Source organism: Adiantum capillus-veneris, chromosome 12 (assembly GCF_014529385.1).
Source record: "Adiantum capillus-veneris isolate H3 chromosome 12, ASM1452938v2, whole genome shotgun sequence".
Taxonomy (NCBI): domain Eukaryota; kingdom Viridiplantae; phylum Streptophyta; class Polypodiopsida; order Polypodiales; family Pteridaceae; genus Adiantum; species Adiantum capillus-veneris.
The window spans coordinates 147,292,869-147,310,326 of record NC_140942.1 but is presented as its reverse complement, the minus strand read 5'-3'; the positions used below and the strand labels follow the sequence as shown (position 1 = coordinate 147,310,326).

The 17,458-nt window shown below is 42.8% G+C and overlaps 1 protein-coding gene across 2 annotated transcripts in view; it reads right to left on the bottom strand.

The window, feature by feature from the left end:
• LOC147446653 (splicing factor U2af large subunit A-like) overlaps window positions 1-10,985 on the bottom strand; it is a 67,952-nt gene extending 56,967 nt beyond the window's left edge. Inside the window, exons 1-3 of one of the 2 annotated variants that reach the window (XM_086525843.1) lie at window positions 10,746-10,985; window positions 9,326-9,516; window positions 9,128-9,247 (exon numbers count right to left, since the gene is read on the bottom strand). In XM_086525843.1, coding sequence (XP_086381969.1) covers window positions 9,128-9,247; window positions 9,326-9,516; window positions 10,746-10,805 — 371 coding nt within the window. In that variant the 5' untranslated portion in view covers window positions 10,806-10,985. The remainder of the gene's footprint in view (window positions 1-9,127; window positions 9,248-9,325; window positions 9,517-10,745) is intronic. The other variant, XM_086525842.1, reaches the window with a different exon arrangement.
• Between the last annotated feature and the right edge of the window lie 6,473 nt (window positions 10,986-17,458).

The following is a 17,458-nucleotide window of genomic DNA, read 5'->3' as shown; positions in this document are numbered from 1 at the left end:
GACGATTGGCGCAATCTCAAGCAAAATGGTATGCCAATTATGTTTTTCTCTAATCGTGTTTTACAGCTCGACACCCAATTACGCAAATCGGATGATGAGCGCAAGGAGGCTTTCATTTTCGGGTTGGACGACTATATCAGGTTTCATGTCGAAGTCCTCAACCCAATCGATCTCAACAAGGCGGTAGAGATTGCTCTCACAGGAGATGATGCACAACAAGGGAAAGCCTAAGGAAAACAAGACTTCTCCCAAGTACCACTCAGACTTCTCAAAACGGTAAGAACGGTAAGAATGGTAAGAATCGTAAGAATCGTAACTCTTCTAACCAATCTTTCTCTAGTCTCTTAGAAAAGAACTCTCCAAATGAACCTAAGGGTAAAGCTAACACAATTGCTATACCTAAGCTCACTCCAAATGAAAAGCAAAAAAAAGAAATTTGAGGAGGATACATCACGTCGGAAGAACAAAGCATTTATTCTAAGTAAGGTCATTGTTTTCATTGTCACATCAAGGGTCACATAAAAAGAACATATCCTAAGCTTGAGTCTAATGAATCTAAAGAACCCACTTCCTCTATCAATGCAATAAATGAGAACACGAGTGTGACCCAAGTTTCTCATGATCCTCCCATTGATCAGTCTCTCATTAAGTGTTATGGTCATGTGAAGGGTCAACGTTTTGTCATATTGTTTGACCAAGGTAATATGCATGATGTGATTAGTGACTCTCTTGTTGAAAGAGCCCGCTTGGAGGTTAGCAAGACATCTCCTTTCGAGGTGTCGGGCTTCGCTCCTAGTATGGACTCCCTCATCACGCAAGAGTGCTTTGATGTTTTGTTCAGTGTTCAACAATTGTCCTTCCGCAAGAAATTTGTAGTCTATCCTCTTTCAGGCTGTGATATGCTTTTGGGCATTCGATGGTTCTGTGAGCATAACCCTCTCATTGATTGGGCAGCCAATACTTTTATTTCAATGCCAATAGTGACTCTCCCATTGTCATTCATGCAGAGCACGTTGTTCATTCTTCATCTCTCATTTCTGATGTGCAGACGAAGATTGAAAAGAATCAGGAGAAGGAGACTCTCTTAGTCTCTTCTTTTCCAAAACACGATACACATGATTTACATGATAATAATAAGCATAATGATTTGCATGATCAAGATGTGATTATTCACGAGCATGATGATTTATAGAATAAAGATGTGATTGTTCACCAGGATAATGGTTTAGTTGTACTTTGTCTAGTAAAGCTAACCTCATTGCAGATTCGATCAATCACGACGATCGATCTTGGCTCTCGAGTCGAGGTCCAAAGTAACCCCCACAGGAAGTATTGTGTATGCGCATGATTCATCAGTACGCATTGTTCGAGTGTTTCATTCGTGATGCTTTCCTGTATTTTAATCACCGTCCTTATGTGATCCCTTTTCATAGGCATGCCATATTGTATAATGAGCACAATTCACTCATGAATGAGCATGGATGTATGCGGATTACTCATGAAAAGATGAAATGTTTGCACCCAAGGAATTCACATTCCATGTCTATTCCTTGGCATGGAATGTCTATTCCTTGGCATGACACAGTATCCGAAACAGCACAAGAAGGATTGAGCATCAAGCATCTGCATTTCCATTGTGAATTGCCACAGTTGATAGATTTAGATCAGAAAGACAAGTTTTGAATCCATTGTTTGTGTGTGTTTGATGAACGGTTTGGCACTCCGTCTATATATATTCATCTACATTGCATGCACGGTCTTTAAAGAAGAATAGTATTTTTCCAATCACTTTACATGGAATGGGTATGTTCATGTTTTTGTGTTGAAAGTGGTTTCAAAAATTTTCATCCTCGGCGATTCTTGAAGAAGGTAGACGCATGACTATAGACGAAGAGGAAGCATTGAAGGAGCCACAAATGACTGTCGCTTTCGGCGCGGCCCAAAGAAGCAAGCGTTGCAAACCTTTATGAAGCTCAAGTATCGCATGACCCACGCTTCAGAGTGGGCCGACGAAGAGTCCTTTCCAGGATTCCATACGCTATTGGAAATCCCCCTCGACGCCATACAATTCGATACCAGTATCTCACTTTGAAAAGGAGGGGATGTCACGTGCACATCTAACCCTATGTGTACGTGGACAAGCTACTTCATGACATGGGTTCGGTTCAATTAAGTTCAGTTCAGTTAGCTTAGGAAGAGTTCTGGCAGTTTTGTGAGTCTCTTCTCAGACCGTGCATCTCCAAACACTTAGAGTAGATGCATATCCTCTGGTTGCACACAGCATGATCATCAGATTTCCATCGGAACCCATCAAGAGCATTTTTACAGTGCATAGACCTATTTTCCAATTTTCACTTATTATTTTTAAGTAACTTTTGTTGGAGAACTGGGTAGGGCAAAATGAGTAAGGAACTACATAAGAAAAGCCTAGCACTAGCACTTTCTGGCAGAAGAGGCAGCAGGGACCTGTGTCCAACAGTGCACCTGCTCAGCAAGACTCCTCTCCCCGACAGGAGACATAGCGTTTTCAGCCACAAGAACAGCCAGCGTTTTCAGCAAATTGCAAACCAACCAACGTTTTGCAACTTGCAGGTCACAACAACAACAGCAAGACCAAGCAGAAGCATACCGTTTTTGCAGCAAACCCCAGAGCAGCACTAGCGTTTTTGAATCAGCAAGCAGCCTAGTGTTTTGCAGATTTGTCCCGAGAGAATAACTAGAAGCATCAGTATTTTAAGTTTTCAACATTTGGACTCCGCAGTAGAACCCTCAGATCAGCGAAGGTTTGCAGATTCAGCCCGAAAACCGCAGATTTCAGCATCTGCGTTTTCAGGGTGTCATCTCGCATCCTCGCCGTCACCGTTGTCATTGACATAGAGTCAAAATTCAGCAGATAAAGATTCACAGATTTCAGCCATTAGCGTTTTCAGATTTCAGCCCGCCTCGTCGTCGTCGTCGTCCTCATCGTTGTCGACATCATTGGCAAGTCCATTGCATTGTAGAGATTTGTGCAATCAATAGTAGACCGCTATTGCCATAGAAAGTGGGGCCTTCGGAGGAGGGTTTGACAACTTTTCTGGTGTCGTATTCTTCTCTCTCTATCTCTCAGTCTCAGCACCTTCATTCACAGTGTTCACCACTTTGTTTGTGTTCATTGCACTCTCTCATTAAAGGAATGGAAGGCTCTCCCTTCCGTAAGTAAAAGAAATCCTTGAGCACAGTTCGGAGTTGTAAGGTGCAGCGGAAGTGAATATTGAACTTTGCTCAAGATGAGTGCTCCGAACTGTGCTCAAGGGTTCCTTTTACTTACTAAAGGGAGAGCCTTCCATTCCTTTAGTGAGAGAATGCAATGAACACAAATGAAGTGGTGAACACTTTGAATGAAGGTGCTGAGACTGAGAGATAGAGAGAGAAGAATACGACACCAGAATGTTGTCAAAACCCTCCTCCGAAGGCCCCACTCTCTATGGCTAGAGCGGTCTACTTATGATTGCACAAATCTCTACAATGATTTGGACTTGCCGACGATGTTGATGACGATGAGGATGACGACGAGACGGGTTGAAATCTGAAAACGCTAATGGGGCTGAAATCTGCAAATCTTCATATGCTAAATTCTAACTCTATGTCGGTGACGATGTCGATGTCGATGTCGATGACGATGATGCGACGACGACGCGCTGAAAACGCAGATGCTGAAATCTGCATTTTCCGGGCTGAATCTGCAAACTTCGCGGGATCTGATCGTGCAACGAGGATCTGTTGCGGGAAGGTGAGATCTGCGAGGTTTGGGGGTTCTACTCCTGGTACTCACTGCTAAAAACTGAAAACGCTGATGCTAATTGAGGTCTTGTTGCAAAGGTCTGCAAAAACGATGATGGTCTCAGGCTGATGCAAAAACGCTAGGGCTGAAAAATGCTATCTATTGTGGAATCTGCTAGCGCTAGGGAATCTGCTGTCTTCTGTTGTCGCCGGGGCTGATCTACTGTGCAAAACGCCAGAGTTGGTCTTGAATCCAAAAACGCTATGTTCTGTTGTCTCTTGCAAAAACGATGGGCCTCTTGGGGGTCTTGCTGAGAAGTTGCCTGTTAAGCAAGGTGCTCCTGCTGCCTCTTCTGCCAGAAAGTGCTAGCGCTAGTTTTCTATATATACAAGCTTATCAAATTCGCCCTACCTAGTTCCCAACAAAAATCACTTAAAAATAATAAGTAAAAAATGTCAAAAATAGGGAAAATAGGTCTATGCACTGTAAAAATGCTCCTGATGGGTTCTGATGGAAATATGATGATCATGCTGTGTGCAACCTGTGTGCAACCAGAGGATGTGCATCTAATCTAAGTGCCTGGACATGCACGGTCTGCGAACAGACTCACAAAAGTGCCAGATCACTTCCTATTCTAGACTAACTTGACTGAACTGAACCCTGGTCATGCGGTAGCTTGTCCACGAAGACATAGGGTTGGATGTGTCACATGACAGGAGAACTCATCTTGAGCAAAGTTCAAGATTCACTTCCGCTGCACCTTACAAAAAGGTTTTGACAGAGTGCCATTGTCCACTTTTTTCGGCCACCGCGGCATAGATACCACCTTGAAGGGTCTTGAGCGTTACTTTTACTGGCCGAGGCTCAAAAAGGATGTGGACAAGTTTGTTCGTAGTAATTTAGTATGCCAAAATGTCAAGTTTGACAGACATAAGGCACAGGGACTTCTACATCCTTTACCCTTACCCTCCCATCCCTCGGAAAGCATTGCAATGGATTTTATTTTTGATCTTCCCAAGACTCAAAGTGGGCATGATGGCATGTGGACAAACATCGACAGATTCAATAAACAGGCCCACTTTATTCCGATAAAGAAGACAATTAAACCTATCATTTGGCGAGACTATTTGTTTCACAGATTTTTTGACTACATGGCATGCCTGACTCCATAGTCTCAAACAGAGACCCCCGATTTTACTAGTTTGTTTTGGAGGGCAATCTGGGAGAACATTGGCATGAGGTTGCAGTTCTCATCCTCGTTCCACCCACAAACAGATGGGCAGTCTGAGATAACCAATTCAATGGTTTTTTGATTTATTGAAGTCTTACATTTCGGATCAAAAGACTCAATGGGAAAAGTACTTGCCCCTGGTGGTGTTTGCCTACAACAACACAGTTCATTCATCGACGGGGAAGGCGCCATCTGAAATAATCGACAGTGCTAGGAAGGTTCCTCCATTTCTAAGCATCAAAGACAAGATTGTTGAAGCGGATCAATATACGATCCGTTTAGATACTGCTTTTGCCAAGGTTCGCGAGGCTCTTGAGAAGTCTCAAGCGCAGCATAACAAGGTAGCTGATAGACATCGACGAACTTGCAGTTTAAGAAAGATGATTGGGTGCTCTTACAATTTGAGAAGACACGCCTAAGGAAACGAAAGAGAAAGAAGCGGCTTTTTTGAAAGTTTTTTCAAAGCTAAGGTACATGGCCCTTTCCAGATTCAAGAGAAGATAAATGATGTATCCTTCATACTGAAGTTGCCAGATGATGTCATATGATGGGTCGCATTAAGCATCGCGAAGGAGTTGTACCTTTAGTTGGGTGAAAGAAACCCGTCACATGATGGGCAACGGGTGCATCAGACAAGGAATACTCCATTGGTATGGGACAAAGCTTTTTCTAAAAAGCGAAATATTTTTTAGTGCTTCTCGAGAAGCCAAATGCTTTCCCGTATTGCATCTATGCATGAGGTTGCATCCACGGACGCCACGGAAAAAGAACAACAAGGTTTCTGCAAGCTCAAGCTAACTGTTTCTCTGAGGGCTTACCTACCAATTGCATCGTTCACGTCTTGAAGATCACACAATAGATTTGATTCCCAGTAGTACAACACCAAACTGGCCACCTTATCGAGTTAGCCGAGCCCAAAAAAAGGAAATGATGAACCACGTAAAAGAACTTCTTGAGAAGGGTCTTAACCAACGTAGTACTTCACGATTTTGTTCGCCGGTGTTGCTAGTTTCAAAGAAAAATGAATCAAGAGCACGTGCATTGCTCTCAATCAAATCACCATTTTGTTCGCCGGTGTTGCTGGTTCAAGGTGGTAAGGTGCGTAAGGTACGATACGTATTCGGTACCGACCTGTATGTAGTACCAAATGGATAGAGTTGTTAGATCCGTAAAATTTGTAGGTTTTTTTTTTAAATGCCAAAAACCCACGATACGGTCTATACTTGATAAAAAATTCATAAGTATCACTCCAAGGATGTTAGTTCACTATTCTACAAACCTAGGCAAAGCTTTCATACAAGTTCCTAATCGTGCTTGCCCTCCTATATTCACCACCGCAATGACGTTCGTGTGTGCTCTACAGATGCAAGTCGTGTCGAAATGTCTACAAAACTAGGTGTTGGGATAAGGCTAAAGAAGGGCGATGTCACGTGACACATCCCAACCCTATGTGTCCGTGGACAAGCTACACCACAGCAAGGTTCAGTCAGTCCGATCAGTTTAGATTAGCAGTGATTTGGCACTTTTGTGAGTCTATTCGTAGACCGTGCATGCCCAGTCACTTAGCATAGATGCATATCCTCCGGTTGCACACAGCATGATCATCGGAATTCCCATCAGAATCCATTAGCATCAGTTAGGGGAATTTTCCAGTGCATTTAGACTATTTTCCTATTTATTGAGATTTTCACTTATTATTTTTAAGTGACTTTCCAACAAAAGTAGGTAGGGCAATTTTGCTAAGTTAATATATAAGCAAACCCAAGTTAGCACTAAATGGCAGAAGAGGCAGCAGGAGCACCTTGCTCAACAGGCAACTTCTCAGCAAGACCAACCCCCGCGACTACTCTGGCGTTTTCTCCATAGAGTTTACTTGGGCGTGGCGATTCCTAATCGTGTTTTGTTGAAGAGTGACAGGAATCCCAAGAAAGAAGGGCTTGTCCAGCCTTCCCTTGTGTTTCTTTTCACTCATTGAGAGCGGACCGTGCACCTAGCGGCCGGCCAATCGACGTAAGATGGGAAAAAGCAACCTTGGTGTGAGCGCAAGGCCGCCAAGGGGTGCGCCCGCAGAAAAGGGTAGAACTCGGGTGAAGAGAAGATCCTTCTCCAACACGATTCGCAAGCAAAAGAAACCCTCAAGAACCTCAAGAACCCAAGATTCTCACGAATCAGGGACCTCAAGACCCTCAAGAACCCAAGATTCTCACGAATCAAGGACCTCAAGACCCTCAAGAACCCTAAATTCTCACGAATCAAGGACCTCAAGAACCTCAAGACCCTCAAGAACCAAGTTCCTCGCGAGCTTAAGACCCCAAGATCATAGTGCATGGTCGTCACCCGAAGCGGCATGGATACTTTGCCTTCAGGTGATGAGCATGAGAGAGGCGACGAAGGATTCTCCCCACCAGGAGGTTTTTCCAACCCTCCCCCTTCGCCATCTACGCCAGACCTTATGGAGACAATGATGAAGCAAATGATGGCCATGATGGATCGACAGGACGACGAGCGCCTTGCTCAAGAGCGTGAGCGCATTGCTCTTGCCGCAAAACAAGAAGAAAATCGACTTGCTTTCGAACGTGAGCGCGATGAACGAGAGGCTCAAAGGGAGATTCGTCATCAAGAGTTTATTTCCCACATCCTAGCCTTGAAGACTGAACCACCCAAAGATCGTGGAAGTTCGTCAAGAGGCGCAAGCCATGACGCGGATTCCAACCATCCAATTACAAAAAAGTTGACTTTCAATAAGTATGATGGTAAGATGGATGCTACGGTGATTCATTCTTGGTTGCATCAATTTAATGCTTATTTTGCAACAACTAAGAAGACAAGCAATGGCAAAGTTTTGATGGCAGCTATGTACCTTGCCGGTGATGCCATTAATTGGTACCACGCATGGCAAGAGGCACAGCTAGCCGCGCACCTAGAGGCAGCCGACGATTTCACGTCCCTCTCTTTTAGTTGGGCTGATTTCCAAGACAAGCTCAAGGCGCGGTTTATGCCGCCTCAGTACCTTGCATAATGGGGGGGGGCGCGCTATCCTATATAATGGCTCATCCCTCCCTCAAGCCTTCGTGCTCTCAACCTCAAGCCTCAAGGCTGGTCGCGACGTCGCTCAAGCCTCAAGCCTCACATGCTCTAGTCTCTCCCTCAAGCCTCTCTCGAGTCTCTCTGCATCGCTTGGGCCTCAAGCCTTCAAGGCTCAAGCCTCTACATGTCTTTTTGTAGTGCCTTGGCTGGCCTTGTAAGCCATCTTTATAATCTATCTTTTTGCTCCAAGCTTCTGTGTGGAGTCTGGACTCTATTCAACTTTAAGTTAATGTTCTTTCTATGAAGAATCGAGTTGCTTTTGTAAAGGAAGTGTGTAGTGAGCAACCGCGTGTAAGCCTTAAGACTGCAGAATCATTACAAAGCATGCCTAAATAGGATTCTACTTGGACTAATTGGTGTGTATGGCTCTCTACTAACATATAATTAAATCCAACCTAATATATTTTAAGCTTACCATTCCGGCCCCCGTTCCCTTTCCGTTTTTCTAGGGAGGGGCCATTCTGGAAACGTTCCGGAGGGCCTCTCTTATCTCAAAACTTACTTCTACAAGATTTTTATTTTCTCATAGGTACCAAAGTTCACTTGCAGTTTCATTTTTTGACAATGCCTCTATTAAATCGTTGAGAGTAGGAACAAAGGTCCTAAAAACTAAGTACATCATAAATTGTGAACATCATGTACCAGAATCAAACCACTAACCCTGATTCCTAAGCGAAAACTCTTCTTTGGAGATTGGAGATGAGTTGCCAAATTGCTCAAATTACACAAGAGGTACTCTAGCTACAGACGCCAGCCTACAAGAGCTTTGAAAAGTCCATTTAAAGGTATAAGAATGCACACCTTCCATGCATGCAATGATACAAGGACCTTCTACGGTGCCATAAAGATTTCAAACATAATGAAAGCAACTTCAAGTTTCTCCTTCATTATTGACAACACCGCTAACTAATAATTAAAGTAGACAGTCCAAAAAAGTATTCCATAAACATTCATCTAAGACATCTTTCTTTGTAGAGTGGGCATTAGCTTCAAACTGGCAAATATCTTTACACTTTGCCTGTAAATACTTTAGGTAATAGTTGCACCTTTTGCGATCTCGAGAGCGCGAACGCGACCTTCCCCTGGATCGCGAGCTAGATCTTCCTCTAGAACGTGACCTGGTTCTAGGTCTGTGTCTCCTATCACCATCATAATCCCGATGATGCCTATGCAAAAAAACAAAAATGAAAGCCAACATACATAAAAAGTGAGACTCAATAAATCAGGGGTTCTGAGATAAATACCTGTCACGATCTCTGCTCCTGTCTTGACTTCTGCGATCTCTATCTCGACTCCTTTCCCTCTCATGGCTTCGACGGTGATGACGCTCCCTGTCATGCTCACGATCAGACCTCTCACTTCCATGATCCCTATCTCTATGGCGATGACGCCCTTGACTTCTCTCTCTTTCTTTGTGAGAATCTTGGGACACTGCCTGTGAGCCAGAATAAAACCTCAACAAATATAAAGTATGCTTCCATGAAAGCATTCCAAAGATTCAAAAACCAGATGTTACTGACAGTTAAGTTACCTAAAGCCAAGTAAGCATATGAAACATGCATAGTGCACATCATTGAAAAATGCGAACATATAACAATCTGGAATGAGAAACATTACGATGAGCAGTGCCTGTCTTCATATAGTGCGAGAAAAGTATACCGAGACATTATGGGTGTCTAATATCCAGAAAAGAAAAATGTCTGCATGCAAAACTTTTCAAAACAAAATAAACACAATACACAGCGTCAGCATTTTAGGAAGCGTTGAATGCCAGGTTCGGAAAGCAAAGGAAGTGCCAGTGTAATTTACCTTAAAAGATGATGCAATTTGCTTCCATCCTTGAGGTCAAAGGTTCAAGCCCCGACAGCATCACAAAGTAGGTAGAAACAAAAAAGTACAGAAAACACAAAAAGACACTGATTTCTGAGCCTTCTTTTCAACTGTAAAAAGCCAATACGTAATCGCATTCTAGATAGCGTGCTTACAGAAGGGTTTCAACTGTCTTCGCAAGAGGATGTCCTACCTTCATAATTCAAAAGCATACACAAGAGATTGAATTATTGCACACTTTGACATGATTTCTTAGATATACATTCACACCACAGAAACGATGCATATGTTTCCACATATGTGACAGGCATCCATGGCAATGCAAAAGGAAAAATGGTTTGATTCGACCAAACCAAATGATTTGCTCAAAACTCTGCAGTGAGGATAAGAAACAGAGGGCCCAATACTTTTCACAATCTTAAAGATTATGCTCGGAATACTTACCATATCACAGCATGTTCCTCCACACTCAATGGGCATTAAATGATGGCATCACATGTGTGTCCATAAAATCATGCAGTTTTGGCCAAGCAACAAATAAAATGTAAACTTTTTGCATTGCTGTGATGCAATGTTAAAGCTAACTTTCTGCAGTCTGAAGTGGGAAATCAAACCTTCTTGCCAAGCCTTGGATACTTTGGGTTTCTTTCTCCAAAACCAAAAAAAGTCTCTCTCTCTCTCTCTCTCTCTCTCTCTCTCTCTCTCTCTCTCTCTCTCTCTCTCTCTCTCTCTCTCTCTCTCTCTCTCTAGGTCTGAGGAAATGAACGCCATCGTTTCAGTCCCTGATTAACACATGATCTGAACATCGAAGCAGAAAAAGGAAAAGCAAACTACCTCGCTTCGCGCCCACTCTCCATTGGCTGCGTCTTCACCGTTATCTTCAAAGCTCCCCATAGCTCAGCAAAAGAAGCAGCACAGCAATACACCCCCTGGCAAAAAAAATTGTTGGCAACTGTGCTGCTGTACACCGCCTCCTATCGCATCGCCGACACGTTCCTCACGGCAACAAAGAACAGCGTCTGTGCTTATACGACAAAGATTGGGCGAGGGTTTTGTATTGAAGAGAGAGAGAGGTTATATATTATATACAGAGGTGAAACTATTTAAGTTTCGTAGATGCTGCTGGGTTTTGCACATTGCGAGAGAGAGAGAGAGAGAGAGAGAGAGATTGTATTATTGTCCTCGGAAGTCAACTAGTCTTGCTTGGTGGGCCTTTGCCGCACATAATCTGATAGATGTTGGAATGATGTTGGTTACTTGGTTACTTGGTTGTGATTGTGGTAGCCTTGGGTTTTGTTGTGGTGACACGAGAAAATGAGTAAAACCAATTGATAAGCACCAATAATAGCTCAGCTTGGAACTTGATGAGCTCCATATACAACAAAGGGCTACTAAAGAGGATAATTGAATCAAGCAAAAGGGTTGGCAACTTAACGTACTTTGGTAGTTGTTTGCAAATTGCACCATTCAACCTAGTAATATCGACCATTTAGTCTCTAAACCGTGGAACCATATTTGAGACACCCATCTTATTCTCAATCAAGCGTAGTCAATTTTCCTTTATTTCAATATATAGGCTGATTTACCAAACTCTGAGAAAAGAAATGCATGTCTATTTGATATATAGATATGAGGATCGAAATTGAGCATGCATTAGCGAGAAAAAAACATGTGACTAAACTAAACTTAAGGAAGCTTTTACAAACTCAAAAATACAGAAACAAACTATAAAAATTGAACAACACTACCTACCTGATAATTATACACAAATGTCATCCAATTGTGCAAGCCGGAGAACAATGATTGAGTCAAGCTACAAAAAAGCAATGTGAACAGCTAAAACATATCGTATTGCATGAAACGTCATAGACTAAAACTGCAAAGTATATAGTGCACGTCATGCAAAGGTGCCATACAAAAGTATGGTCGAGAGCTGGCACTGTGGTCTCTCCACAAATTATAAGAAACGGAAGCCGTGCCCTGCCCTGTAGCGTTTATGTGTTGCACCAAGCAAACGCATAGTCATGCGGTGCTGGATACAGAAAACGAACCTTGTAGTGTTGTCGAGCTGGAGTCGCACTTGTGCAATTAAACGTCCAATGTTGTGAATATATATCCTCACTGACATACACAAAACACGCATTAAAACAAATATAGGAGATGTGGCATATTGATTAAGCTTAAAGAGAAGCATATATAATTTTATATTCTATATCAAAGGTTCGCTACATAAAGAGTTATGGGTGCTTTTCGATGGATTTTCCCTTGTTAAAACTACACTCTCTTTCCCTGCTCGACCGTCGACTCTTTCTCATGCCTTATGTTGTAGCCAGTTCCCTATTTGTAGTGCGTCCTCTTCTTGTAGACCAAACAAGGCTTCTCCTCAATTATGCAATTATGCGAATCTGGTGAACTTTGTACTTGTTTACTTCAGTGCTAGATGCTTGATATCAATCTGCATATGTCATGTTATATTCTATAGATGTTCTATAGCAACGCCCACCAAGCAAGTCCAGTTAGCACAAAAGGGTGTGTGTCAGCGCAGATGGCGAGGATGCAATGTGTGTGACAAGAGACTGACAATGAGTTTTGTGTGAGGATTTATCCCAGGCTTAACAGTGAATAGACTCTAGGAGGCTGCCTCGTGCAAAACGGCTCTTAGAGTATCAGAATCTACGTCATGGACTGAATGCTCTCACAAACTACCTCATCAGCCCGAGCTTGGGACTGGCATCGGGCCAAGGAGGCTTGACAACCAGCCTCTCAAAGTGTTGGCCAGTCAACCATGAATAACCGACACTAAACATGAACACACACACACACACACACATACAACCAAACACGTCGAGAGACCGAGGTACGCAAGGCAACAAACGAGGGCTCGTGATATGCTCTCCTTTCCACGCGCAGAGTCGCCATAGCCGGATTCTGAACTATATAACCAAAGGCGAGTTAGCATGGCGATGGCATTTTCTGAGCAAGCATGGTGCCCTTTCATCACTTGCGTCCCCACTCTCTACTAATTGATGAGAACGATTTTCATCTCTCTCTCTCTCTCTCTCTCTCTCTCTCTCTCTCTCTCTCTCTCTCTCTCTCCTCTCTCTCTCTCTCTCTCTCTCTCTCTCTCTCTCTCTCTCTCTCGTCAATTACAATATGAAAATTGACATGGTTAGAGCAGCTCATGAGAACTAAAAATTGTTAGTCCTGTTTATTCATGTTGCACTAGTATTACTGGTTTCACCAGCTTATATACCTTTGGTCACGATTCTGCTTTGAGTTCCCTGCAACATGAATCATCTTGGTGCCTGTATCAGCCTGTTGTTTATTGTTAGTGAGAGCCACGAAGTAGAACAAAGCTAGGCCTGATGACGGCCGACCCACACCCCTTCACCCTTCACACATCTATAAGCGTCACATATATTATCAAAATCTTGACATGCGCAGAGCTATAGTTTTTCTTCAAACATGTACGAATTCAATTTCTGTAGTCACCAGCTCCAAGAGGGGATCCATACCCATTACTCAAGTGATAAGTCTAGACTGCAGATCCTTGTCGTGGAGGTTTTGTTGCAGCATCAAAGCACAACTAGCTGTTCTTCTGCATCGTATTGTTACGAGCGTAGTGTTTTGCTGCTAAAAAAGCATCGTGGTAGATTTGATCAAGTTTTTATCAAAGGCTATTGTTGTGCCAAATGGTTCACTCCAGGCTCAAGAAAAGAGAAAAGCAGGTTAGGCTCACCAAGTAACAAGGCAAAGTCTAGTAAATCTACTAGCTTATTGTCAAGAATCAACCCCATCTATGAGATGGGAAGAACAATTGACGGCATACACTTCATAATGAGCAGATGAAGACCAAATGACATCATGCATCAACAACTTGACTCCTCGAGTACCATTCTTGCCCCCTACATTGTATTCTTTAACTTTAGAATACTTTCCAAATTCACATTTTATGCAAGTAGCACATGGTCTCTACCCCTCTACTGAAAGGCAATTCAATGCTGCCGCAAAAATCTGAGTGCAAGAGATTTTACTTGTTCCGTGCAGACCATAGAAAATGTACATTATGGGTGCAATTTTACCTCTTGATAAAGCATTATAGATCAGAGCTTGTATGACAAGATTCTGGCTCACAATGTCATCGAATGCTATGGGCATGTATTTCTGATGCTGCATGCTTTCCATCCTCTCTCATTAAGATCGAGCGTACGGGATCCAAATAGCTCGCCCCATTTGTCTCTTGGTGTTCCTTCCCATTCTACTCCCAAGGCACACTCTCACTTTGACGCTTACAATAGTCTTGAAGAGGGGAATTGGGTTCTAGCAATGGAAGACTCTCCAAGTCTGTATTGAAAGACATCTTAAAAATCTGTCGTTGTCGCTTGAAAAGACTTGCTTGTGCTTGAGCTGTCGTGCCTTCCCATGTTTTTCATAAGGGAATCTGATAGCCCACATGGCATGCCCATTCCTGACATCTTCAATATATTGTGTCTCGTTACCATGAATCCTATACCAACTCCAAGGGGTTCCACATCCGATTCTTGGCAGGTCCAAACTATCTAGCTCGTCAACCTTTTAGATGGTCAGGTATGTATATGTCGGGGAGCTTGGACCTAAAGAAGTAGGTTGGGGGGGTGCAGGCAAAGGGGGAACATCTTGCAAGCATCAAGAAGACTCCCACATTTGGAATACATGTTGATTAATGAGCTTCCGACGTACACATCCAGCTTGCATCCATTTTCCAATGTAGTACAATGGATCAACCTCCCCTCATCCAGTGCAGCTAGAAGAGAGCGTGCTTTGAGAGCAAAAACCATGATACTGTGATTCGATTCAACAACTCCACCCTCTTGTGAATCGTGCAATAAGTTTCAGACTTCTTGGCTTAATCTAGACTCCAGATAGCCCGTCATCATGATTGCCCATATTATAACATCTTTACCTGAGAGGTGGTTGAAAATCTACGAGCATCCTCGAGATGATTGGATCTCTATTGGGCATACCATGCAATCAATGTGTTCCACAAGATGACATCCTGCACAGTAAGCTCAACAAAGACTTGTTGCACACTGACAGGTGCACCGCACTTGACATATATATCGACCAACATTTTTCCGAAGTATGCATTCTTTTCAAGTAACCCACTATCGGAATATCAGCATGAATCCTACTACCTTAGTACAAAACCTTCTCCTTAGCACAGTCTTTAAGTGAGCTCGCAAAACAAAGACTCATTTTCTTGCTCTCTATTTTTGCTTGTGTAGCCTTTATTGCTGCTAGCTTCCCTCTCTTTGTATCTGTTGAAACTAGTATGCCTTGATTGCTTCACTATGTACATGGACAGAAGTAAATAAGTGATAATAGTATGGATTTTACCGCAAGGTGTAGCTTTTGGTGATGGCTCCATGGAATCTCTCCTCAAAGATTTCGCCCAAAACTCTATGACCTCGCATCACAAAGAATATTGTGCATTAAAAGATGCATGGATGTGAAATTTATTTGATAACAATAAAGATTGAGAGAGATGCATTTTGTGCATTGCGATGCTTGTGACCAAAACGAAAAAGAAAAACCATACATATGTATGGTGTGGAGTTGGCACCATTCTCCACATTTATAATAATACCGTAGGGAACATGCCCTTCCCCCGCCACTTTTATCCCCTCCAGTGTTGTAGGGGGACTCATGCTTCTCCTCTGATATTGGAGGGACTTTTTTAATGTAAAAATATTTTAGTTGTACAAGGAAGAACTCATTACCGATGTTTTATAAAGACATGTATCTTTTCACATTGCCATGTCGTGGTGTATCGTCCACATGTCCCTTTGTTGAGGACAACTAGTCCTTGTCACCTTCATCTAAAATCTTTTCAATAAAAATGGTGTAAATTCATTAGTTTAATATATACATGATGTAATCTAAGAGCTTTTGAGATCACATAGAGGAAATCAAAACACAGAATACAAGTTTACCTTTGATACCCGTCGTCTGCATCGAAACACAATCTTGGATGGATCAACTGCTAGACCTTCCTTGCATTGTTCCATCACCTTCCAGCTAGTATGTGTTATGTCATCATCATCCCTTCTGCGATTTCTACCAACATGTCGACTGTCACATTCACTTTTTCTATCATGCCTACCATTACCTACACTACTTTTAATGTTCGTGGTCTTAGGGTAGGTTGAATCTACCGAATTATTCGTCTATAAGCTCACACGCATACACAAACTCGCAATATTTTGGGCACCTTATGTGGCATACATACACATACACAAACTCGCAATATTTTGAGCATCTCATGTGGCATAAATATTGATCAAATCACAGCCAAGCAGGCTATCTTTCTCCAAGAGTCCTCAAGCACGCTATCTTTCTGCAAGAGCCCTCACCTTACATCTGCTAAAAACAGCCTAGAGCTTTCTGGCATTGCCCTTGGGGAGCAAATCCTACAATCAGGGGAGAGGCCATCGCTCCGCATCTACCAAAAACGGACTAGAGCTTTCTGGCCCTGTCGCTATGGCAAAAATCCTACAATCAGTGCATTCCAAGAGTCCCTGCTCATGACAAGGAGTATTTTGAGAGGTTCTGATGCTCTCCAGACTACACGACATCTAGCAAACATGTTAACCAAGGAATTGCCAAGCATGACATCTTTTTCAACACCCCTTGACTAACAATATCAATGTGAATTTTTATGCCTATATCAACATCTTGCATCGAGTCACAATTTTTCAAGATGCACGCGTATGTGATTGCATAAGGGGAGAGGCCCTCAATTTGCATCGGCTGAAAACAGCCTAGAGCTTCTTTATGGGAAGTCAAGGTATTCCAAGAGATGACATTAGCAAGATGGGGTTTGGATCAGTACGTTGATATTGCACGACATGCATCTGCAGTCATGGTCTCTTCAGGGAGGCATGCACCATCCTGTGGTGGAAGGATGCCACTTTTCAAACCCACGGCCTTGCAATATTTTGGCAATAGTGCTCCCTTTCCTCTCCTCGCTTCAATTGCATTCGTGTAGTATAGACACATGATAGCATTGTTTTTTCAATGACACTCGCTCAGTTAAGACTATCTTCTCTACATTTTACCATTCCCCCTCCAATCAGCCGATGCTAAGGGTGTTGCCTCTGCTGGACATATCCCTCGATCAATGAATTCGAGAAGACTACATTCCAAACAGCGAGCATTTTTGTGATTTATGAAGTACACCACATCTAGCATACATGTCGACCAAGGCAGTGCCAAGCATGACGCTTTTTGGCAACAGCCCGTAGTTAACAATATCATCTTGAACTCTTTTGTCGATACCAACATCTTGCATGATGCTAGATGCCTTCAATGTGCACGTGTAGGTGATTGCATTTGGAAAGATGCCCTCTCTTTGCATTTGCTAAAAATAGCCCAGAGCTACCCTCGAGCTACCTAGCTCTGCATGCCTTCAAGATGCACACATAGGTGATTTCATCTCGACGAAGGCCATCACTTTGCATCCACTAAAAATAGCCTTGAGTTTTTTGTCCCTGCTCCTGTTGTGGGTG